At 58.7% G+C, this 23,345-nt stretch overlaps 10 protein-coding genes across 10 annotated transcripts; 5 read left to right on the top strand and 5 right to left on the bottom strand.

Annotated features, from left to right (window-relative positions):
• Nucleotides 1–95: 95 nt before the first annotated feature.
• On the top strand, nt 96–5,253 carry ACA1_361170 (calpain large subunit, domain iii domain containing protein; the record flags this gene model as incomplete). The annotated part of the gene is made up of 14 exons (XM_004352505.1): nt 96–148; nt 241–293; nt 442–571; nt 668–911; nt 995–1,160; nt 1,269–1,433; nt 1,591–1,664; nt 1,752–2,195; nt 2,372–3,491; nt 3,600–3,985; nt 4,103–4,256; nt 4,372–4,732; nt 4,841–4,903; nt 5,034–5,253. 14 exons carry the CDS (start codon nt 96–98, stop codon nt 5,251–5,253), a joined length of 3,633 nt encoding a protein of 1,210 aa, XP_004352557.1.
• A 375-nt stretch (nt 5,254–5,628) lies between these two features.
• Nucleotides 5,629–6,312, bottom strand: ACA1_361160 (adenylsulfate kinase; the record flags this gene model as incomplete). Its single annotated transcript, XM_004352504.1, has 1 exon — nt 5,629–6,312. One exon carries the CDS (start codon nt 6,310–6,312, stop codon nt 5,629–5,631), a length of 684 nt encoding a protein of 227 aa, XP_004352556.1.
• A 196-nt stretch (nt 6,313–6,508) lies between these two features.
• On the top strand, nt 6,509–8,317 carry ACA1_361150 (transcriptional regulator, Sir2 family protein; the record flags this gene model as incomplete). Its single annotated transcript, XM_004352503.1, has 5 exons — nt 6,509–6,579; nt 6,662–6,857; nt 6,946–7,423; nt 7,514–8,051; nt 8,137–8,317. The coding sequence occupies 5 exons, from the start codon at nt 6,509–6,511 to the stop codon at nt 8,315–8,317; spliced, it is 1,464 nt and encodes a 487-aa protein (XP_004352555.1).
• A 110-nt stretch (nt 8,318–8,427) lies between these two features.
• ACA1_361140 (copper/zinc superoxide dismutase) lies at nt 8,428–9,616 on the bottom strand (the record flags this gene model as incomplete). The annotated part of the gene is given in 7 exon segments (XM_004352502.1): nt 8,428–8,610; nt 8,701–8,840; nt 8,959–9,010; nt 9,026–9,099; nt 9,200–9,298; nt 9,391–9,496; nt 9,572–9,616. 7 exon segments carry the CDS (start codon nt 9,614–9,616, stop codon nt 8,428–8,430), a joined length of 699 nt encoding a protein of 232 aa, XP_004352554.1.
• Nucleotides 9,617–9,992: 376 nt separating this feature from the next.
• ACA1_361130 (uncharacterized protein) lies at nt 9,993–11,439 on the top strand (the record flags this gene model as incomplete). Its single annotated transcript, XM_004352501.1, has 7 exons — nt 9,993–10,154; nt 10,290–10,448; nt 10,564–10,686; nt 10,772–10,919; nt 11,010–11,075; nt 11,178–11,251; nt 11,311–11,439. The coding sequence occupies 7 exons, from the start codon at nt 9,993–9,995 to the stop codon at nt 11,437–11,439; spliced, it is 861 nt and encodes a 286-aa protein (XP_004352553.1).
• Nucleotides 11,440–11,559: 120 nt separating this feature from the next.
• Nucleotides 11,560–14,646, bottom strand: ACA1_361120 (PH domain containing protein; the record flags this gene model as incomplete). Its single annotated transcript, XM_004352500.1, has 11 exons — nt 11,560–11,636; nt 11,734–11,803; nt 11,890–12,123; nt 12,210–12,310; nt 12,402–12,482; nt 12,596–12,760; nt 12,870–12,984; nt 13,091–13,207; nt 13,357–13,441; nt 13,521–13,548; nt 13,695–14,646. The coding sequence occupies 11 exons, from the start codon at nt 14,644–14,646 to the stop codon at nt 11,560–11,562; spliced, it is 2,025 nt and encodes a 674-aa protein (XP_004352552.1).
• Nucleotides 14,647–15,004: 358 nt separating this feature from the next.
• ACA1_361110 (uncharacterized protein) lies at nt 15,005–15,538 on the top strand (the record flags this gene model as incomplete). Its single annotated transcript, XM_004352499.1, has 1 exon — nt 15,005–15,538. One exon carries the CDS (start codon nt 15,005–15,007, stop codon nt 15,536–15,538), a length of 534 nt encoding a protein of 177 aa, XP_004352551.1.
• A 380-nt stretch (nt 15,539–15,918) lies between these two features.
• On the top strand, nt 15,919–18,146 carry ACA1_361100 (TLD protein; the record flags this gene model as incomplete). The annotated part of the gene is made up of 6 exons (XM_004352498.1): nt 15,919–17,035; nt 17,133–17,252; nt 17,343–17,489; nt 17,593–17,692; nt 17,792–17,895; nt 17,983–18,146. 6 exons carry the CDS (start codon nt 15,919–15,921, stop codon nt 18,144–18,146), a joined length of 1,752 nt encoding a protein of 583 aa, XP_004352550.1.
• A 230-nt stretch (nt 18,147–18,376) lies between these two features.
• On the bottom strand, nt 18,377–21,614 carry ACA1_361090 (uncharacterized protein; the record flags this gene model as incomplete). Its single annotated transcript, XM_004352497.1, has 13 exons — nt 18,377–18,529; nt 18,559–18,720; nt 18,799–19,499; nt 19,601–19,748; nt 19,843–20,157; nt 20,221–20,367; nt 20,461–20,534; nt 20,603–20,660; nt 20,815–20,910; nt 21,008–21,093; nt 21,168–21,195; nt 21,281–21,345; nt 21,425–21,614. The coding sequence occupies 13 exons, from the start codon at nt 21,612–21,614 to the stop codon at nt 18,377–18,379; spliced, it is 2,223 nt and encodes a 740-aa protein (XP_004352549.1).
• Nucleotides 21,615–21,797: 183 nt separating this feature from the next.
• Nucleotides 21,798–22,600, bottom strand: ACA1_361080 (uncharacterized protein; the record flags this gene model as incomplete). Its single annotated transcript, XM_004352496.1, has 4 exons — nt 21,798–21,894; nt 21,961–22,022; nt 22,091–22,176; nt 22,477–22,600. 4 exons carry the CDS (start codon nt 22,598–22,600, stop codon nt 21,798–21,800), a joined length of 369 nt encoding a protein of 122 aa, XP_004352548.1.
• Nucleotides 22,601–23,345: the final 745 nt, after the last annotated feature.

Genomic DNA, 23,345 nt, shown 5'->3' with positions numbered 1-23,345 from the left:
CTCTTGGTGGCGAACTGTGGGGCTGCAATAACGTGACGAGATGAGGCTTCGAGGCAAGCCGGGGGCTGGCGCACCAGGATCAGCCAAGGGGACAGATGGAGGAGCAGGAGGCGCGGTGCCGGCTGTCGGAGGCGGCGCAGGAAGGAGGGTGCGCGTATTGAAGGATAGATCGGGATCTTTGGGTAGTTCAATTATCGCAAGCAAAGGAGGCGGCAATTCCGTGTTGCGACGACCTACAAGGGGGGAATGCGTCGCTTCCCTCCGCGTCATCCTCTATGACCTCAAAGTACCTCGTACGCAGCCCCCTCCCCTTTGGTCCAATCTTCCCCATTTTATTTACGGCCAATCGAAAACAAATAGCGTTGTCATTTCTCCTTCCCTTGAGGGTCAGACTGTGTCGAGGTTTTAATGGAATTAAATCGACACCAGGTGCGCCGTCAGGAGGCTCGACGAGTGACGCGGATCTGCAATATGGCTGCGTGTTGTCGGTAGGCAACAAGGCCATCCTGCCGTCCAACGTCTTCGTGCCCCTCTCCACCCAGCCCACATGCCTCGGCTCCCACATCAACTTGTGCGTAATACACCGCCCTCCAGTTGGTTTACACGTGATCGGTGACTAACCCAACCCTCTGGCACTCTCATCGCTGTGTTCAACCATCATCATCAGCCCCGTGCAAAGCCTGGAGTCGAAGCTGCGCGTTACGGTGGTGGACACGGAAACGAATCACGCGATGGGTGTGGTCTCCATCCCGCTCAAGGACATCCCCTTCGTGCACGAGAGCATGGCCTTCGGTCTGGCCAAGTACTACGAGTTCAAGCCCACGTCCAAGGACGGCATCACCTCCGTGCCGGGCGGCATGCTGCGCATCGGGCTCAAACTGCTCAAGCAGCGCCATCCCACCCGCAAGCTGGTATGTAGTTGGTCGCACAGCCGTGCCGCGTTGTATGTGTTGTAACGTAGTTGTGGCTGACTTGGTGACGTGCGCGCATCAAGGGCGAATGGCGAGGCAAGTCGGCCGGCGGCTGTCTCAATAACCACACGTGGGTGGACAACCCCCAGTACTGGCTCTCCGTGTCCGTGCGAAGCATCATCTCTGTCAACCTACAGAGCACGCTGGGCAAGGAGAATCAGCTCGGCTTCTACATCATCAAGATCGCAGGTATTTTATTATTATTATTATTATTATTATTATTATTATTATTGTTGGCTTGTTCTTCGTTACACCATCGCTAACGAAACGCTGCGCAACTCTATGTGCTGGTTATAGAATTGAGCGAGCTGGTGCGGAAGCGAAAGGCGCAAGAAGAGGACGTGGTGAAGAGCGGGGACTACTTCAGCTGGATGGAACGCGGCTCCGAGAGCGTGAGCAAGGAGGTGTACATACTCCCGGGCAGTTACATTATCGTGCCCTGCGTCAAGTACCCCGGCGTCGGTACTCTCTCCCACCTACTACCTTCTACAACAACAACAACAACAACAACAACAACAACAACAACAACAACAACAACAACAACAACATATCAAAAATTGACAATCAAAAGAAACAACTGTTCTAACACTCACCATGGCGTTGTTGTTGTGCAATGCAGAGGGCGTCTTCCAGCTGACTATCGTCGGTGACTACGATGCTGGATTGAAGATTGACAGTTTTGATGAGGTCCGTGTGCGCACCTTCCTCTTTGGCCCAGCGCCCGCATCTATATCATCGAACGAATCGATGCTCACACGCTGCCTCGCGTACTCAAAACAGGATCAACTCGAGGGCGAGGTGGAATGGCTGAGCTCGGACGACGAGTCGTCGGATGTGTCGAGCGGCAGCGATTCGGCTGCCAGCAAAGCACCCAAGCGCGTGGTGATAAAGACCGAGAAGAAGAAGCAGAAGGAGGAGAAGCGACGGCAGCTGCAGCAGGCGCTGCTCATGAAGTACGGCTCGATGGGCAACGTCAACCGGCTCAAGCTCACCCTGGAGAAGACGCGCGACGTCAACGCCGAGGGCATCTCCGCACTCACCTTCGCCGCGCGCAACGGTCACTTTGACTGCGTGTCGCTCCTGGTGGGCAAGGGCGCCGAGATCAACAAGACCGACAACGAGGGCGTCAACGCGCTTCTGATGGCCGCCACCGGCGGACACGCTGACATCCTCAAATTCCTTCTCTCGCACAAGGAGACCGATATCCTCGCCCGCGATCCCGTGGTATGCCACCAAACCCAAACCCAAACCCAAACCCAAACCCAAACCCAAACCCAAACCCAAACCCAAACCCAAACCCAAACCCAAACCCAAACCCAAACCCAAACCCAAACCCAAACCCAAACCCAACCCCCCAAAGAGCGCTAATTGGTTTCTGGTGTTTGGCTGTTAAAAAACAGGGCAACGCGGCGCTTCCTCTCGCGTGCGCCAGCGGGTCGCTCGAGTGCGTGGAGCTTCTTTTGGAGAAGGGTTCCCTGGTGCACCAGACCAACGACCAGCGGCAGACGCCGCTCATGCGCGCCGCTGCCGGCGGCCACGCCGACATCGTGCACCGGCTGATCAAGAAGGGCGCCAAGGCCAACTTCAAGGACACCTCCGGCCAGACCGCTCTCCACTACGCGTGCACCGGCGGCTCGCTCGAGTGCGTCAAGCAGCTCCTGGCGCACGGCGCCGATATGATGGAGAAGGACCGCAACGGGGAGACGGCGCTGTTCAAGGCCTCGTTCCGGGGCCACCTCGACATCCTGCGACTGCTCATCGAGCAGGGCGAGAAGGAGTCCAGCAAGCACCAGAACCAGCAGGGCACCAATGGCGGCCTGCGTGCGGCGGGCGCCAACTCGTCGCAGCACTTCATCTCGCAGAAGTCGAAGCTGCGCGAGTGGGACACCATCACGCTCCTGCTCGAGCCCAACGACGCCGAGGAGGAGGAGGCCCGCGAGCGCGCGCTCAGGCAGATGCGGGACCGACTCGACATGAAGAGCAGCGACAGCGGCGGCGAGTCGACGACCACCACCGTCACGGCCGCTTCCACGGGTCTCGGCGACTCCAACAGCAGCTCGGCCATCAGCCACCAACAGCAGCAGCACAACAAGAAGCGACACGTGCTCGATGTGCTGATCGTGCTGATGAAGCACGGCAAGCGGCGTTCGGCGTTTCAGCTCATCTCGACCGAGGGCATGGTCAAGAGCAGCAACCTGGTGCTAGAGCGCGAGGAGGAGGACTCGGGCAACGGCGAACAGAGCGGCGACGGCGACGGCGGGAGGGACGGCGGCGCCGTCGGCGGTAGTGGTGGCGCGCACTACAACGAGGCCCTGTCGAGCTCGTCGCCGATGCCCACCAAGGCCAACACGCTCGAGCGAGACAAGGACAAGGACAAAAAGAAGGACAGCAAGAAGAAGGACAAGAAGTCGAAGAAGGAGAAGGAGGACAACAAGAAGAAGGAGAAGGCCCAGAAGAAGGACGGCAAGGACAAGGTGCCCGCGCTCGCCTTGGCGACAGACCCGCTCGTCGAAGTCATTGGTACTCCAACTGGGGGCCCTTGTGTGCGTGTGTGTGGTGTGTGTGTTCAATGCCTAATATGTGTGTCGTATGTGTCGTATCGTGTTGTGTTGTGTCCTGTGTGAACAGCCAAGGGACAGCTGGAAATTTTGTGTCTGCTGATCGAGAAGGGCGACATGGGCAACTATCTCCAGAACATGTCGCTGTCGACGCTGCTCTACGATCTGGTGGACCAGCACACCTTCGACTGCCTGCTCGCCCAGTTCGAGGGCGTGCTCGCGACCCCGGGCCAGGACGACGAACGCACCAAGAAGCGGCTCAAGCACCGGTCGCGCAGTCTGTCGCCACGGAAGGACGGCGGCGCGGACGAGGTGCGACAGCTGAGCCTGGCCATGTTCTCCCCGCTCACGGGTCCGTTCGGCTGCGTGCTGGCCGCGGTCGACGGCGTCAGTCTGACCGTCGTCAACTGCATCGACCATGCCGACTCCGCCAAAGATACTATCGACCTGAAAAAGGTGAGCGCTCCCATCAGCTCATACGTGTGTCGTGTGTGCCGTGAGTCGTGAGTGTGTGCCGTGTGCATTGAGATGGCCGAGTGATTGATCGGACTGGGCGGTGGTGGCATGTCGCAGAATTCGGCGGATCCGGGTACCCCGCGTACACCCCGAGGCACGCCTATTGCGATGCAGAGCAGTATGCGGCGATTCATCAAGGCCGGCTACATGGACCTCCTGGGCGTCCTTTTCAATACTCGACGCGCCCTGCTCTCGTCCTCCCACTCCATCCGTACCCTCACCCCCTCCCATTACTGCGTTTTAACACACACCTCACAACACAGTCGCCTACACTGGGCTTGCGCGAATACTCACGCCGTTCTGGTGTATTTGGGGAGGCACTGCAGAAACGACAGCCGGCGGACGGAAAAAGAAGGCGAGCGTCAACCGGCAACTGTTCGTGTGGATACGCGAGGCGAAGGATCTAGTTGCGAGCGTCGACGGCGACTCGGTGGACCACAAATCGAACAACTACCGCCATCACCAGACGAAGAGCAACGGTGATGCCCCGGCAGAGCTGGAGAAGGCACGAAGCGAGAAGAAGAAGGAACCGATCGACGTGAAGGCGTCGAAGGAACAGGCGGCGATCCCGGAGGTCGGCGAGGGAGGACTGTCGCCCTACTGCGAGGTCAAGTGGGGCAAGGCGGCGCAGAGGACCGGCGTGCGCAAGCTCGACGAGCAGCCCCGCTGGTTCGAGCGATTTCATTTGTACGCCCTACCCTCTTTGTCTTTGGTCACACACACACACACACACACACACAACGACGGCGCACAGCTCTGATGGTTGGTTCGCTTTGTTTTGTTGTTCAAACTCAGTGACTTGGGCGACCCGTTGGCGGACCAGCGGCTCGAGGTCTCTGTGTTCGACACCAACAAGTCGTCGGACAAGGCCGGTCACTTCCCTCTACTGGGCAGGCACGCACCTCGCCCCCCCCCCCGTGGTGTCCACCCATGACATTTTCGTCGTGCATGTCTCACGTGACACTACGTGTGCACGTGGTCCACACAGGCTGGAGATCTCGCTGGGAGACATCATGCGCGATGCCGACCGGGGCAGGATCGGACCGAAGTGGTTCGCGCTGCAGGACAAGGAGGGCAACGTGACGGGAGGCAACCTGTGCATGCAACTCAACGTCCAACTCCTCGCCTCCTCGTCTCCTCACAAGTACTCCCTCCTTCTCCCCTTATTCTTATTCTTATTCTTATTCTTGTACCTTCTCCTGAGCTGACCTTGATGGTGTTCTTTTCACTTGGCTTACAGGTAAAGGGGACTCAAAGGAGATCTGTGATGTAGATAGTAGTATTTATTATTTATTATTTATTATTTTATGTTTTGGGTGCGTTTGTCTTTTGGGGCTCAACCAACACTGCAATGTTGTTTGGCTACCAGAAGTTGTTGTTCTGTAACACTAGAGAGCCACTTGGACAGTCAAAGTGCAATAAACCACACACGTGATGTTCATCACTGTGCAGGATCATCAGTGTCCTTCACTGCCCAAGATGTAAACAAGTTTACACTGCAACAAACAATTAAATAATAAATATTATCACTTAATAACGTCGTTGGGCAGAGCAGGGACGAAGAGGGTGGGTTGGCGAGGTCCTCATGCGTGCAGCACGCCACGGGCCTTGAGGTAGTCCACGATCTCCGCCACGCAGGCGTCGAGGCCCTTGTCGGCGGTGCGCAGATGGATCTCGGGCTGCAGGGGCGGCTCGTAGGGCGCGTCGGGCGACACGCCCGTGAAGTCCTTGATCTTGCCCTCGCGGGCCATCTTGTAGAGGCCCTTGGGGTCGCGCCGCTCGGCCTCGGCCAGCTCGACATCGACGTAGACCTCGACGAAGATGAGACCATCCTTTTCGTGCAGGGTCCGTGCGGCATCTCTGCCAGCGCGGTAGGGTGAGATGAAGGCCGTCACAGCCACAACGTTGGCATCGGCCATCAGCTTGGCCACCTCGGCCACCCGCCTGATGTTCTCATCGCGATCAGCAGGCGAAAATCCCAAATCGCGATTCAATCCAGCACGGAAGTTGTCTCCATCAAGGCGGTAGGCGATGGCGCCGGTCGAAGATGAGGCACGAGAGGTGACGAGCTGTCGCTCGAGGGCGGTGGCGATGGTGGACTTGCCGCTGGCCGAGAGGCCGGTGAGCCACACCGTGCAGCCGCGGTGGCCCGCGCTGGCTTCGCGCTCAGCCCGCGTCACCAACGGCGGGTGGTAGGTGATGTTGGTCGACTTTGGTCCATCCTGCGCGACAGCCTCCACCTTCTCCATCACCTCCACCTTCTCCATCTTCAACAATTCGCACAATTGGCATTTTCCTTATTTTTCACTTCATCAGTTTGGCATTTTCCTTATTTTTGATCGTAGTTATTTCCATGAACGGCTAGCTCAGGGTACAAGGAGGAACGCAGGCATGTCTACCACAACCACAACACGCAAGCTAAGGACTGCAACCTCGAATCCTGTGGGCATTTATTGAATTTGAATGGAGTCCCTCTTCCGATACTACTGCGCACAGCTGGCCGGGCATGAAGCCCAGCACGGCCTTCACGTTCCGTACGTCTCCCTCCCAACATCTTTCCCTTCCATCCTTCATCTCTAGAACAGTTGTGTTGACACGCTCGCCTTGGGAGCCCAGAATGGACATCAATGCCGGGCTGGTGCTGCAGCCACCGCAGGAGGCAAAGAATGGGAGGAAGCGCCGCGCGGAGGCGTTCGTGCCGCAGCCGCAGCACTTTGACTACCTCGAGCTGGGCTCCGACGTCCCGCCGCTCGGCAAGCGCATCACCATCGGCCTTCGCTCTTTTCACGACCTCGACCGCGTCATCCTCCGCGTACTTGCCTCCCCTTCTTCTCTTTGCGCGTGTGCGGTGCGTGTCGTGCGTGGCGTGTGCTGATGGTCGGTTGTGTGTGCGCACACAGTCGGACACGACGTCGATCGCCATTCCGGAGATCGACCTGGACTCGCCGGCGAGCACGGGCCGCTTCACCACGATCCGCGATTTCCTGCAGGACATGCGCGCCCAGCTGCGCCAGAGCTACGCCGGCTACGCGCCGGGGCCGGGCCGCGACAAGTTCGGCGCCACGCTCGAGCGCCTCGACCAGGTGCTGTGCGGCGGCCTGCCCTGCACGTTCGTGCTCGACGATCCGCTGGGCCTGGCCCGCGCCAATCTCGACTACGAAGACGACGACGCTGACGACGCCGAATTCGACGCCGATGACGATGTGACGGTGGAGCGCTACGAGCGCACGTGGGAGCAGCGCGTCGAGTACGGCCTGAACGACGCGTGGAAGCCCGCGCAACAGTACGTCGGGCGCGAGGCGGGTCTGGCCAGGCTCGTCGACCTCATCCGCGACTCGCACAAGATCGTCTTCCTTACCGGCGCCGGCGTTTCCACCGGTACGCACACGCACACGCACACGCACACGCACACGCACACGCACACGCACACGCCGCACTGACGTTTGTGTTGTATTGTGTGGTCTGCAGAGTCGGGCATTCCTGCGTTCCGTGACAACGGCGGGGTGATGGGCGGGTTCACGATCTGGGGCAAGTACAGCGAGAAGCACGAGCTCTTCCAGAACTTCGTGGCCGAGGAGGAGGCGCAGGTGAACTACTGGCGCATGCACGCGGACCTGTACGCCATCGCGGCCCACGCCAAGCCCAACCCGTCGCACCACATCGCGGCCCACCTCGCGGCCCAGGGCCGGCTGCTGGGCGTGCTCACGCAGAACATCGACGGGCTCTATCTCACCGCGGGCCTCGACCCGGCCCGGCTGGTCGAGCTCCACGGCACTTCGACCCGCGCCCGCTGCCTCACGTGCGACGCCCTCTACCCAATGGAGGCCACGGTGGCCCGCATCGCCGCGGGCGAGCCCGTGCCGCACTGCCTCGCGCCCGGCTGCGGCGGCGTGCTCAAGCCCGACACCATCTCGTTCGGCCAGCGGCTGGTGCGCGCCAACGTCACCCGCGCTCGTCAGTGGCTCGACGAGTGCGACCTCCTCATCGTCATGGGCACCTCGCTCAGGTGTGTACTCCCCAATTACCGTACAATTCACAATTTTAGTTGATACTGACCACACGACACACAACACAAATGATGATGATTCTAGGGTGGCGCCGGTGAACAAGTATCCGACGATCAGCTTGAACAAGCGCACGCCGCTGGTAATGGCCAACATGGAGGAGACCATGTACGACGACTTTGCCGAGGTGCTGCTCAACGATGGCCGCTGCGGCGAGATGATGGCCGCCCTCCAGGACCAGCTCCAGCGCACCAACAGCGTCCTGTAGCAGGAGGCTCCCCGCCCCGCGTGGGGCGTGGGAACCCCCGGTCGTGCCGTGTCGGCCACAAGAACGAAAGAATGAAAGAAAGCGTTCGTCGTCTTCGTTCTTTTACTTCTTCAAAAGTCTGGGTCGTCACACCGGCAGATCTTCTTGGGGTTCTCTCGCACGCCGGCGCTTCGGGCGATGACGCCGAACGCGACGCCCCGCGCGCCGCCGGGGCTGGCGGGCCTGGCCACCACGCTCCGTCCGATGATGTCCCACACCTTGAGCTGCTTGTTGTCCGCCATGATCGTGCCCTCCTGCAGTAAAACAACACGACACACACGCGTCAGTGTTTGTTCACGAGACACGACACGCAACACGACACATATCGCAGCCGCGAGAAGTACTCCGTTTTGGCCGACTGCGATGCGTCCGATCTCACCGGCGGGCTTGTCGGCGTAGCCGGGGTGTCGCCCGAACACGTCGCCCACCGAGCGCTCTGCGTCTGACAGGTCGCCGAACTCGTGCACCGCCAGGTCGTACTCGCCTGCCAAGCCGAGGGCCGAGCGAACGCAGCGTCAGCAGCAGCAGGACAACACTGACCGCCGCGTAGCGCATGGATAACATAAATCATTAAAAATAAGAAGAAGAAGAAGAAGAGGTACCGGGAGGGAAGCCGTCGAGGATGGCTTCGACGAGGCATCGGTCGAGGGCCACCTGCGCGAAACGTACCGTGGCGTGCGGGCCTTCCTTGCTCCCGTCGGCCGGCTCCAGCTGGCTCACCGCCGATCCCAACTGCTCGCCCTCTGCCCACACGCCACCCGCCACACACGCGACCACGCCACGCGCGCGCGAGTGGTGTAGTCAGCGCCAATCGCGCAGCGAGAACCCGTCACAGGTGCGTACCACCGCCCAGGCCCTGGAGGGACGCCGATCGGCCGGTCTCACGCAGGATTCGCAGCAGCTTCTCCACCGGCACGCGCTGCGTCAACAGCTCGACCTCGCCTGATATAATAATATCAGTACATTTTATTCTAAATTTTTATTCTTACTTGACAAAATGATTAAAATAAAAACGATGAGGTAAGGTAGCGCACCTCGGTCGAGGTCGACGTCGAGGACCGTCACGCCGGGAACGGCCTTCAAGGCCGTCGTGATGCCCTCCACGCAGCTCTGGCAGGTCATCTCCACGTTGAGCTGTGCCTGTGGCCATGCAAGATGGAAGATGAAGATTAGATTGTCCATCTTCCAAACTGCCCATCAACCAGGCGTACGCACCTTCACGCCAGTGCGCAGCTTTTCGCTTCCTTGTGTTCCCTCCATCTCTTCGTCTTGCTGCTGCTGATGGCGGTGGTGCTGATTTGATTCTCTCGCCGGGCTGAAGAGTCTCTGCGGTGTTGGCGGCGGTGTTCGTGTGCGGAGGGGCAGCAAGAGAGCACGTGATGGTCTATGAAACCGTAAGCTGCGAGCACTTCGTGTTGTGGTGAAGGTGGTGCTGTAGTGTGGTGTCCCTTGCTGCCGGTGATACATGTGCCCACCCGCTCGGCGCCGCAGCCACTCGGCGTTTTCCTTCTGGGGATTTATCTTGAATTTATTTTGTTTTTCTTTTCGGTTTTGTGTGTTCGGTTTTAACACGGCGGTGGCTGGCCAATCATGGAATTCCGGATTATCTCACTACTGTTTTCGCAGTACTGTAGCGATGAAGAGGAGGCGCATCGACGAGGAGGGGGAAGGGGTGGACAAGTCCGGAGGATTGGCACCCGACGCCGATAGTGACCGTGACGTTGGCACAGCGTGGCTTCTCGACGACCCGAACCTGCTGGAGCTCATCCTCGACCACTGCCTCCCCATCCAGCCTTCCGTACTTCCCCTGCTATTTAAATATAATTCTTTTTGTTTTATTCATTATATATTACATGATTATTCGTATTTTTCAATAAAAATATGGAAAAATAGGAACATTGTCATATTTCTGAGTTGAGGCGGTCACGCGCAGAACGAAGTGGACCACCCGCTGCGGGCGGTCAACAGGGCCACGAGGCGAGCGTGGCGCGCGCACCCGATCAGTCTGCCCTTCCACGTCTACAACACTCTCAGCGAGGCCACGCCCAAGCCAGCGTCCCAGCTTCCACTCGACCACAGGGCACGTCTGTCCGTCCTCTCCGTCATCACTACCCGTGACCGCGCACATCGCTCACCTTGTTTGGATTGATGTGTGCGTGTGCGGTGGTGTGTGCGTGTGCGATTGTGCGTGTGTGTGCTATTTCTAGTTGAAGCTTGTGGAAATGCTGGAGCACGCCATGGCCAACTTCAAAAGCGAGGCCGAAGAAGAACACCAGCAACGCCAGGCCAACATCGCGACCGAGCAGAATCGCCTCCAGCTTCTGGCGCGCGTACTCTTCTCAGCCCCACTTGCTCGCTCTCATGCATCTGAACTTGGACCATCACCACCATCATCATCGTCGTCATTATCATCAGGTCGATGCGTGGGTCGCCGAGATGAGGGATAAGGAGTTGATGAAGAGGGATGGCGGCACGCTGTCCCCCGACGAGGAACGGGAGCTGCTTAGGCTGGGCGAAGAGGCCAGAGCGATCGTCAGCCGCGCCACAGACATTGTGATGAACTGTACCCGAATCCCCCCACACCTGCTCCAGGCCTGCCTGGTGGGGAGGCCAACCAACCAACCAACCGATGACCACCCTCACATGCCTCCAGGTCTGCACCACTACAACGGCGACACGTACTGCTGGCGCAAGGAGACGGTTTCCTTTGTGATCGGAGGTAATGGATGGCCAGTCTACCAACTTTATGAAACCAACTGACATTCATCAACCATGTTCCTCTCTCTCTCTGTGTGTGTGTGTGTGTGTGTGTGTCTATCAGATGCTGAGTTCCTGCAGACATTCAATCAGGAGGTTGATGGGGCATGTGAAGATGATGAGCTTGAGATTCCAGAGGTGCTTCCTCCTCCCTTTGATTGTTGGGTTTCTGTGCTCACGCTTCAGGCTGCTTGCAGGAGCTTGAAGAGCTGAGGGAGCAGTGGGGCACCACTCTGGATCCCCAGACCCTGCACAAGCTCTTTAGGTTCCTGCTCACCCGGCAGGTCTCGCAGCATGAGTATACATTTGCAGAGACCTATGATTGAGGAGCTGCCCACCACTCTGAATTGGTGGACAAGCAGTTGCCTGAGCAGAGTGGAGATGTTGGGGCTTGGCCTGACGTGATGAATAATAATGTGCATTGGGCCACACAGTTCTTGCAGCCCTCACTTCCTGGCCACCTTGTCTGCGAGGGACTTTTCGTAGTAGATCCGATCAAGCAGCTTGCACAGTCGCCGCACCCCTGTGCCCACAAGGTTTAGCGGTGGAGTGGGTTGAGGAGCGATTTGTTCTCGGCTAAGGCGCCGTGTATAAACAAAGAAGGTTCATCAAGGGTGTACCGTTAAGAAAGGAGAGCGAATGGACCTCTTGACCCGCCGGCTTGGGCTTGCAGTGCTCGAAATCCATGATCTGTCGTGCTTGGCGTGAGTGTCTTGTGTGTGTGTATGTGTATGTGTGTGTCGTGTGTCGTGTGCGCGCGCGGAGGATTCATGCACCTTGAGCTGAATGGCTTCGCCGTCATCGGGCTCGGCCGTGTCGTAGGCGAGGAGCAGAGTGGGCTTCAGCAGGAGGAACGGGAGGAATCCGCCCCGGGCGTCCCTCTCCAGCCAGAGGATGAGTTCGGCCAGCCTGGCCAACAGCACGTCCACCACCGCGTAGTGGATGCGCTCCCCGTCATACAGAAACCGGAGCAGCTCCTTCGTCGCCTTTTCCGCCTTCTTGTTGCCGCTCTGTGTGGTGCGAGCGCGCGTGCGCGTGCGATTGTACGATCGAGTCAACACAGTGCGTGCGTGCTGAGCAATGGATGAGTGCGGACCTTGCGCGGAAAGCTCTTTTTGACGTACTGATCGGTGGCGCGGTGATAGACCTGGATCTGCTCGAACTTGAAGCCGAGAGAGGCGTCCTGACCGGCTTCACCTGGTGGAGGCGATGAACGATCAATCAGTGGTGAGTGTCTACAAAAGAGAATAATAAAGCGAAAAAAGCGAAAGGGGGGGCAGGGCCAAACCTCTGGACTTGGCGCCTAATCGGAGCCTGCACACGCTTGGTCGCTTCATGTGGTGCAGCGGGTCCTCCAGGCAAAGGTACTCTGTGGGTTGATCATCACCCAGACCAAATCAAACGCATCACATAAATGAACACACGACACACGCCACACGCCACACGACACACGCCACACGATACGACACGACACACGCGTACCTTTCCCTTCGATGAGTGTGACGCCGGATGAAAAACAGAAGAGGCGAACGGGAAACGAGGCCACTTCCTCGCGCGCTCGGTCCAGGCGATAGTAGATCGCCTCCTCTCGGTCCACCAGCGGTTTGAGCACCGACGGCCGATCGTCGTGGCTCACGTACAGCTTGTCTGCGCGCACCGCAAACACATCATTCTCAGTCATCATCACCATCATCATCATCGCCACCACCATTGATGACTGTGTGCGCACACACGCCACGCGCGTTGCACAACAGACCTTGAGTTCTGCGGTCGGAAGTGAGTTCGACCTTCTCGAGGCTCGTCGAGAGGTTCTCGAGCACGAACGCGGAGAAGGCCTGCGTCCACGCGACCTTTTCCTCCACGCTGGCCGCCTGCAGGCCCACACTCGAGTGAGTGAGTGTCTGGACCAGAGCGGAAAAGGTGCACATGTGTGGGCCGGGTGGGAGTGTGGGAGGTGCTGGCTTTCATGTCACGCACCTGGAACCAGAACTTGCGCGCAAGGGTGCACAGGGCGAAGGAGAACGGCTTGCCCGGCAGATCGTTCTCGTCCACCGAGGTCACCTCTCGCATTAACAGCGCACCCTTGGCCGGGGTCTAGAGATAGACACCAAAACCCACAAAAGCACACGACACACACACACACACACACACCGCACACACGGCACACGGCACACACGCCGTAAGGCTGATGAGGCGCGCGATCACCAGGACAAAAAAAGGAGAGGCGAAGAGGAGAAGGGCACGTTTGCGTTCTTGAATGGCAGCCGCTCGAAGTAGTAGAGCATGCCGGGTTCCTCCTCGCCGTTCGTCGGTCGAAGGATGAAGTAGCTGCACGGGACGATCAAACAACCATGTCCGTCAATTAGGGCCGCACATGTGAGCCGTGTGGCCGTGTCACCGTACGCACCGCTTCTTCCACGACTGCACTCTCCCTCCTGCAGCCACCCACCACAAACGCGCCAACAATAAAAGAGAAGAGAGAAGATGAAGAAGAAGAGTTTGTTGAGTTTCGTAGACGGAATAATAATGAGGAAGCCGTTGGAAGCCGTCACGGTCAAAAAAAAGGAGGAGGAGGAGGTACCTTGCTTGACGAGCCACCCCTCCCGCACGTTGCGCTTGGCGAAGTAGTACACGTCGGGCTCGGGGACCTCGCCCCGCAGCATCACCACCGTCGCGCGGCTGTTGCTGCCCACCACCGCCACCTTGGCTTCGTCCTCGCTCCCCGCTGGTGGCGGCGGCGGCGGCGACGTCGTCGACAGCGGGTCCCACCCTCCTAAGTCGCCCCCACAGCTGTCCTCGTCGGTGCCGGCCGTCTTCACTGCCCTCCCCTTCCGGCCGGCCGCCTTGGCCTTCTTCGCGCTCCCGCCACTGCTCCGGCCCAGGCCCGCCAGCACTTCCTTGGGCGACCGCAGTGGTCGGAGTTGCAGCGGCTGGTGCGGCTTGTCCATGGCGGCGGTGGTGGTGGTATGAAAGTGTGATTCGCCCGAGTTGAGGAGCTGCAGCGAAGAGGAAGAGGCCGGTGATGTCGGCAGAAACGACGGATCGCCGGCGGAGGCAACGAGGCTGCGGCCACCGCGGTGCTGCAGTTGGGCCTGGGACTTGAGCACGCACCGGTTCACCTCCTCGCTGAGCAGTTGGATGGTCTCCTCGATGGTCAGGCGCCGCCTGAGCTCTGCGCCCGTGCAGGCGGACGGCACCCACTTCCGCACCACCTCCTCTTTGTCGCTTTCTTCGCGTTTGTCTTCGCTTTCGTTCTTTTTGCGTGCTATTTCGCGTCTGCTGGCGGTGGGGCTCAGGGCTACCCCTTCGCTACGGCTGCTGCGCAGGCTTGCAGTGGAGTGTGCGTCCCGCTGCTGCTGCTGCGCGGTCCAGCGCTTGGTGTTGCGCTTGAAGGTGGTTTCCCACTGCGTGCGCAGCTCCTGGTTGGTGATGGCAGAGGCCCTGGCCGAGGGCGAGGAGGCGAGCGACACGACCAGCGCTCCGTCCCCCTGTGGCACGATATCCGCCAGTTCCTTCCACTCACCCCGCTCCATCCCCTCGTGGGGCTCTCGCGGTATTACGCTTGTTCGAATTAAATGTTTTCGCTTCCTGCTGACGTCAGCGGAAGGAGAGTGTTTCTCGGTGTCGGGTTCAGCGAAGGAGCCGGGTGCGTGCCTCAAATACCGATCTTGATACAGCTTGCCGGTATGCTGGTGTTCAGGAATTTTGAAAAGGCAACTGACCGTGGGCTGCTTTCCGGCGACCACTCGCGCACCACTACGCGAACGAACAAGAAGGACAGAGAACGGCGTGTATCGATCATAGTTCTATTACTTGGTCCCAACCTCCTGCTCGACCAACTCGCTACGCCACCCTCACACACCTACTACAACACCACAACACAAGAAGATCATGTCTGGTCCCTATCCCACATACGACCCGTACGGGTCCGGCTACCCCGTGATGGCCGCCCCTCCCGGCGGGGGCTACCCGCCCCACGATCCCTACGCATCTGGCGGGTACCCGCCCCAGCAGCCGGCCTACGGTGGCTACCCCGGCGGCCCTGCGCCTGGCTATCCGCCTCAGCAGCAGGCCTACGGGATGCCTCCACCGATGATGGATGGAGGCTACAATCAGATGAATGGTGGCGGCTACCCTGGTGCCCCGCCCCCCGCGATGGGCTACGGCGGTGCGCCCGCGTACGACGTGCGAGGAGATGGAGGAGGCTACGGTGGTGGCTACCCCGGTGCCCCGCCCCCGGCCATGGGTGGCCCTGGCTTCGGCGGATCGTATCAGCCTCACGAGGTGGCGTGCGGCGGTGAGGGCGAGTACGGAGCGGATGGCGATCGCGGCGTCATGAAGGGCTTCAAGAAGGGCGGCAAGAAGATTGGCAAGGGCTTCAAGAAGGGCGGCAAGAAAATCGGCAAGGGCTTCAAGAAGTGGTAAGATCGGCCGCATTTACACATGTGCCACCATCACCATCAAACATCGCATTTTCGCGCATCGCTTGGCACCATCCCAATCACGCTGTAAGCCATCCACACCACTCTTTGTACAATGAATCGTCAATCACCTCCTCCATCAATTCGCTGAGCGGTCACTGGCGGGAAAAGGGATTTCCTTTGCTTTTATGTGAGTTCGCATCGAAACAGCAGAGGAGGAAGTGGGGGCCACCTTCACCAACAAAGATCGCGTGCCGCATAGTTGGCAAGGGCTTGCACCAAAGGCCCGAAAGACACTTGCACGAACGCGGTAGAGCACCCTTCGAGCACACTAATTGACGGCACAGAGCGTTGCTCAGTCGATCCACTTCCATCTCCCGCAAAATGGGAGGTCAAACGAGCAAACATCATCGCCACTCCGAGCCCGTGTACAGCTTTCCACAGCACGAACTGAACCACCTTCGTGCCCTCTACGTCCACCTCAAGAAGCAGCATGCTGCCCTCGACAGGCACATCTTCATTCAGCACCTCGAGCTCCCTCCCATCCTGCTTCCATTCGGCGAGAAGCTCTTCCAGGCCTTCATCAAGGCCGGCAACGAGGAGGGCGGAGCGCACCCACCTCCAGCACATCACTCTCATCTTCCTCACCTCTCGCATCACCACCAGGAGAAGGCTGCCGTCGTATCGTCGACGGTGCTGACGGAACATCAGTTCATCGTCGGTGTAGAGAAGTGCTGCAGGGGCGGCATCTCACAGCAGTTGCGATTCCTCTTTGCCATGTACGAAGATGACAGCAACGTAGCGCCGACTTCGTCGACCGGTGCCGTCGTGGTGGAGGAAACCGAACGCAAGGAGCAGATCAAGGCCATGCTCTGCGACTGCACCTTCCTCGCCAAGCTGCTCTACGGCCGGCACGACACCGAAGAAGGAGAAGAGAACCAAAACGACACAGACGAGAAGCAGAAGGAGAAAGATGAAGATGAAGATGGCCAAGCCGAAGGCGGAGAGGGAGAAGAAGAGCAACAGAAGAAAAAGAAGGAGGAGAAGAAGAAGCTGCGAGGCACGCTCGAGGTGACCGGCGAGGACCTGCACGTGTGGGAGAAGAAGGCCATCAACCCAACGCTCGAGGGCCTCCTGCTCTACAACGAGCGCGAGGGCGGCGGCGGTGGCAGCCGCACCGTGTCCATCGACACCTTCGTCGCCTGGGCCTCCGACACCGTCACCCACCTCTTCAAGAGCACGGTCGAGGTGCTCGTGCGACGGCGCCTCCTCGAGTTCCAGTTCGCCGGCCAGCCCGCCACGTCGCAGCACCTGACCAGCACCGGCGGCGGAGCGGCGGCGCCCGTTGTTGGTGGCGGCGCGCAGGTGCCGTTCCGCCTGCCCGAGATCGACCACGTCATGAACCGGAAGCAGCTCATCCTCGACCAGTCGCGCCTCTGGGTTCTCTCCGCCATGGTCAACGCGCAGGACCGGGCCGTGCCCTGGCGTGTCCTCTACTCCAGTACGCCGCGCCCATCATCACCACCACCACCACCTTCTTCTTCTTCGTTCGTGCTCAACATGTTGGGTGGCTCACAAATCGTTGGCCTGTTTTGTAGCGCTTTCGCATGGCAACAGCTTCAATCGCTTCTGCGCGGCCTTGTTCGGCTACCACGGCACCACGCTCCTCCTCATTCGCACCAAGGCCAAGGAGGTCTTTGGCGTCTACAACGTCTCGGGTGCGCACCCATTCCTATCTGATCGCTTTGCGCGTAGGGTAGGCCTCACGCTGGTGTCACCTGCGTGTGTCATGTGTGTCGTGTGCACAGGCTGGCAGGACACGACCTCCTACTACGGGGATGCCCGGTCCTTCCTCTTCTCGCTCTACCCGCGCATCAACGTGTACAGGACGACGGGCAAGGCTACCAACTACGTCTACCTCAACACCAAGAAGACATTCTCCGAGCTTCCCATCGGTATATATATATATATATATCGCAATCGTCTCGCCTCAAGCCTTGTCGTTTGCATGTTTGTCCCATATGTGCGACTGACTGGGGCGTTATAACGACAACAAAGGCATCGGCTTTGGTGGCGATCTCGGAAGCTTCCGGTTGTGGATCGACAAGGACTTCGAGGTGGGAAGCACCAGGTCGGTGGACGTCACCTATCGCAAAGGGTACAGCACTGCTGCACACGCCCCTGCCAACTCTGACTCTTTCCCTTCGTTTCCGACTCTTCACATGCTCACTCGCCTGCATGCGCGCTTCGTAAACAGCCCGCTGATGGACGGTTTCGATTTCGAGATCGAAGACCTCGTCGTGTGGGGCTTGGGTGGAGAAGATGCAGAGCAGCGACAAGAAAAGGAGAAACTGAGAGAACGTACGGCAATAGAGAGCTCGTGCGCGGTGCGTGATGTGTGTGATGTCAAGACGAGAACTTACGCTTCACCAACCTTTACCACAACAGAAAACCTGACGGACAAGATGCGCAAGGTCAACCGAACGATGGCGGCCGAGGGGTGGAACGACGGCCCCAACAAATGGATGATGGACCTCGTGGGACGAACTGGAGCCAGCGACCCCTTCCTGGACGACCTCAAGAAAGACGACAAGAAGTCCAACCCGCTCTGAGCCCTTCAAAGCAAGTTTGCTGTTTTGATAAATCATCATCGCGCAACCCTCCCATACACCCAAGAGCGCACTTTCTTTCACGTTGTTGTTGTCGTTTTTTATTAGTGTACTGATGGCATGAGCTGTTCTACCACCAAGGCCTTGGTGGTGGTGGTGGTAGAAGAGCACGGGCGTGGGTTGGGTGGTACGTCCGTGACCCAGCCGTGGTGGTGCGTGTAGAACGAGTTCATTCATTCATCGATTCGGGAGTTCTTCTTCTTGGGAACAAACTTGTCTACCTTGATTCGCTTCCTCTTGTGCTTCATCACCCAATCGCACAACTGCCGCATTACAAAGAAGAAGAGGAAGAACATTAGCATGAGCTTGTGGTTCCGCATGAAGGCCTAAAGAGCGCAAGAGATGGATGACCAACCTTGAGGTCTGGCACCGACCAGTTGCCCTGCTCGTTGCGGGCAAACACCTTGACGGCGTTCTGGTCATCTTCTTCTTCGCTGTTGTTGTCGCCAGGGAAGTTGGAACGATGCACGCGCGCCCAGTTGACAGCCGACATCAGACCCTTGTCCTTCTCCACTTTCTGTTGGTGCACCGGTGCGTGAGCAATTAATTGGCTGCCCCGCATAATTCTGTGGTTGAGGAGAGAAATGCCCGGTACCTCACATAGCGCGTCGTAGATGGTCTTGAAGGAACTGCTGCCTCCGTTCTTGCGGATCGCTCGAATGACCATGGCTTGCATGGAGGCGAGCTTGGGCGCTTCGCCGAGCCCTTCGCCGTATTCGAGCTCGTCCTCGTCGCCCTCGAGTTCGTCTCGCTCGCCCTCGTCGCGCCGGGTTCGCTTCTTCGTTCGCCGGCCGTCGATGGCGTCGTCCTCCATCTCGTCCTCGTCGACCATCGCCATGGAGCCGTCTTCCCGTATCAGTGCGCGCGGGAAATGCGTGAAGGAGCCGTCGCCGATGGCCTGGTGCGCAAACGCCGCCAGCCCGTCGGTGGGACTGGTCGACGTCGATGCGGCCAGGAAGCCTGACGACGAGTCCTTCCCGCCGGCCTGGGGGCTGCTCCCCAGACCTCCTTCGCTGCTCTCGCGCAGCCGCCGCCTCTCTCTCCGCTCGCGCTCCAGCTCCCGGCGCTCCTCAAGCCGCCTGCTATTGCCATTGCCGTTGCCGACGAGGTAGTCGCCATCGCCGTCATCGTCGTCGTGCCGCGATCCCGCGTGCATCTCCGCAGAAACGGGCGACACGCTCGTGCCGGTCAGCGCGCCGAGGTTCATCCGTGGCATCATCATTACGCGCGGGGCGACCGCGGCCTGGGCCGGCTCGACGGATCCTGTCTTCAATTGGTCCCACACTTTCTGGGCAGCTGCGTAGCGTTGGCGGCGGCATCGACGGTCAGTTCACCACGTCGTGGCGCCTAGCGCTCTCACGAAGGGGCGCAATGAGCGGGGGAAGAGGGGGGGGTACCAGGGGTGAGACGCCAGAAGCCCTCGATGTGGGGATCGCGCTCAAAGACTTGGCCGTAGGCAGGGGTCTTAGTGAGCGAGGCGTTGATCGAACGCTTGGGGTCAGCATTGTAGGGCGCGCCGTCCCTCTTCCGTAGCGTGCGCCAACGCTGTGTTGCCATCATCACAACACGCACCCATGGAGAGAGAATTGAAGCTCGTCAGCACACCGCTTGGTAGGCAAGCCGAAGAGGATCGATGGACCTTCTGACACTCGCCAAGGATGGTCTCGAACGGTGCGGATCCGCCGTTCCGCTCCATGACCTCGGCAATCATCTGCTGAATGCCAGAGAACTGGTTCTTCTTCTTTCTCTTCTTCTTGGGTCTGTCCGAGGCTGCGCCGCCCGAATTGCCGTTGGGACTTCCGAGACCGTGGCCACCGCTGCCGTTGCCATTCGCCTGCCCAAACGACGGCGTGCGGGGGTCGTCGTCGTCTTCATCGTCATCTTCATCATCTTCGATGAGCTGATCCTGTTCAGCCATCCGCATCTTTTGCTGTCGCTCACGCAGCAGCGCTTTCTGTTCAACGAACGTACCAGAAGTTAGTTTGTTGTCGACGAATGCGGTGTTGTGGAGGCGTACCCCGCGTGCGGCCAGGCCCCACGTGTTCTGATCAGTCTCGGGGAGCTTGACGAAGATTGGCGACTGGGAAGAGTTGTTGAAGAGGCTGGACTGCACCGCCCTACGGATATCCGCGGCATAGGGCGTGCCATCGCGACGCGTCAAGCCCTGCCACCTCTTCACGCAAGGAGTGAGCTCATTCTGCTCAACCATCATCACGGGGCGCTCACACGCAAAACGGTTAACGAGAGCCGTAGTTACCTCCTTGATGTAGGCGTAGATCGATTCCAAATCGGCGGCTTCTCCGTTCGCGGCGATCGCATCAATGATCAACTCTGCAAGGACGAGAAGTTAAGGTGCACTGAACATGCCTCCCAACTGATGCGCGCACGACAGCACGTACCCTGCAGGTGAGTGAGTGGGACATTGCGTCTGCTGCCGCTGCCGCTACCGCTGCTGCCCTGGTCCGCAGTCCCACTTCCTTGCATGGAGGGGACCGTCGAGGGAATACCCTACGGCATTTGCGGCACACAACGGTGGGTGAGCGAATGTACATACATGTAGCCGTCTTCACGAGCCGCAGCACACTTGTTCGTAAAACCGCAATGAGTGTACCTTTTCTTTGGTATCCAAGGTCAGACCAGACGTCTTGACGTAGGGGTTGGAGAGGCCCAGCTTCCAGTAGCCGCTGGACTCGGCATTGTGGTCCCTCTGCAAACACCACTGGAGTTAGTCGGCGCGATCCAAGTGCGAATACGGCAGGTGTTTGCTTGCTGAGCACAACTGATGCACAAGGGCGACAACGAACCATGAAGAGAGCCTTCGAGTCCTCTCCGCGATCTCGAGCGACGCACGCGCCCACGAGCTTCTTCAGGTTGGCAATCCGTGGGAGCGCTGCGCATGATGACGAAGGAGTGAGTGTGATTTAAAACAAAATCAAAAAAAGCTGCATGAAGCGATGTACTTACCGTCTTCGTTCTTGATATCGGCCCATTTCTGCACATGGAAGCCACCGGAAAAAGTTGAGGTGAGGCACACACGCAATCGCACCACCAGAGCAGAGTCGTGCTACCTTTTGTACAGTGTCGAGGATGAATTCAAAGTGGCACGAACCACCGGATTGCATGATGCACTCCGACACGGTCCCTACGGTATTGCGGGGAGGCACCGGTGTCAGCAACTCCAAGGCGGAGGGAAAGTGGGGCAGAGGTGGAACTTTGCATACGTTGCAGCGCAGTCATTCGCACTTTGGCGGCCTCGTAGAACTGTGTTTCCTCCTTCGTGAGCTCGGCCTGGGGTGATGGAGGAGAGGTGCTCGAGGCCGACGGTGAAGTGGGCTCCTCCTTCATTTGGGTCCAGAACTCGTCATCTCCGAGGCCGATGTCGGAACTGTGGTAACCGACGGCAGACGGCATCAACGGCCTTGCCAGCCCCACCTCACCCGAAACGGCCTAATAGGGAATCGGTCAGCAAACGACCGAGCAGGACTGTGGCTCGGGTATAACGTACTGGCGACTTAGCCTCTTCGACTGTCTGACACACCGACCAATAGACTCCATCCCGTCGGGAGTCCATCTGGATTCACAAATGCAACGTTGTCAGTTGCTCCCTCTCTTTCGATCAAAGCGCGACGTTCGCACCTTGAAGAGAGCAATGCCGTTGGCCGTGCTTCGCAGATTAGCTTGGACTGCTCGCCTGTAGGATTGACACTAGTAAGCCTTCTTGCACTCGCGCTCAGGGGAGGACGAGGCGCAAGCGTACCGAATGTAAGTGCTGGCCGAGGAGTACTGCGATCCGTCCTTTCGTCGGAGGTTCTTCCATTTCTGCGACAGGGTAAGCAGGAACAGATGCTTAGCATGGCCCAAGGCGGAATAACGTTGGATCCCGTTACCTTCGTGACATAGTCCAGGATGTCCTCAACATTCGCGGCACCGTCTCTTCGGCCGGACTGCTTCACGATGGCCTTGGCAATCGTGACTGCGTGCCGCGGATTCCACAGGAAGTATAATATTATTAGGGCCGGACTTTCAGGCGAACCAACCAAGAGAAGACAGGAACAGAGAGAAACGGCTCACTGCTTGATGCAGCGTGCAGGCCATATTGATGCTGCACCCGCTGAAAATGGGTTCGGTTGAGCGATAAACGATGCATCCTACAAAAACAAATGCGGGAGAACTGAAATCGTGCATCTATAAATTGAAGATGCACGATTTTAGGAAATCGCGTAGTAGCCGGAGGAGTGAGATGAAGGTGCGCGCTGAAGGTGTGGGCTGGTACCTTGCAAGTCGGAGAAGGCAGGCATCCCTTGCACTGAAGACAACGGATGGCTGTAGGCCTCCTCTTCGCTTTCGTCGTCGGATTCGTCGAGCAGAAGGGAGGACTTGCTGCCCTGCTTGGACATTGACATAATCATCGACAGAGGCATAGAAGCTGCCAGCGACGAAGAGGGAGAGGAAGAAGGTGCGAAAGCTGCAAGCGAGGATTGAGCGGAGCCATCCTTGGATGAAGTAAGGGCTGCTCGATCGATTCCGTTTGATTTGCTCGTCTTGCCCTGAGGTTGCTGCTGCGGCGGCGCCGCTTCGTCGCTGCCCGCAGCCCAGTCCACGGCCCAGAAGGAGAGCGAGGGAGACGCCTTGCCACCGCCACCTCGAACCTCAGCCTCTGCTTCTAGATGAGCATCTTCCTGCTTCGTCGGGATGCTGCAAGTTTCGTCCGGCGTCAAGCTGCGCACGGGCCTCGTCTTATGTCTGACCATGTTGGCCTTCAGTCGCTGAGGTAGCCGGGTTGCTTGCTCCCTGCACGGAAGAGTAGAATCGATTTCGCTGCGGTCGAGTGGAGGCCTGGTCCTTCGCTTGGCCTTGGTTGCACAGGTGAAGAGAGCAAAGAAGAGTGAAAGAAGAAGAGCAGAGATTAGAACGTAAACTGAGGATGGCTGGCCGCCAGGAGACAAGCCAGCGGAGGAGTTTTGACGTTGTGCTGTGCAGAGTGTGCACAGAGTGGCAAGATGAAGTAAAGCGAGAGAGGGGGTGCACCATGTACCTTGCTCTCAACCAACGGATTAGAAACTGTTGAGACCTTCTTCCTCAGCACTGCTCTCGGGACCCGAATGGCCAGTAGCGTTCGTATGACACTACTGCGTGCAAACC

This window comes from Acanthamoeba castellanii (genome assembly GCF_000313135.1).
Source record: "Acanthamoeba castellanii str. Neff unplaced genomic scaffold scf7180000084622, whole genome shotgun sequence".
In the NCBI taxonomy this organism is placed as follows: Eukaryota; Discosea; order Longamoebia; family Acanthamoebidae; genus Acanthamoeba; species Acanthamoeba castellanii.
The sequence above is the reverse complement of the archived record's forward strand: the minus strand, read 5'-3'. Positions and strand labels throughout refer to the sequence as shown.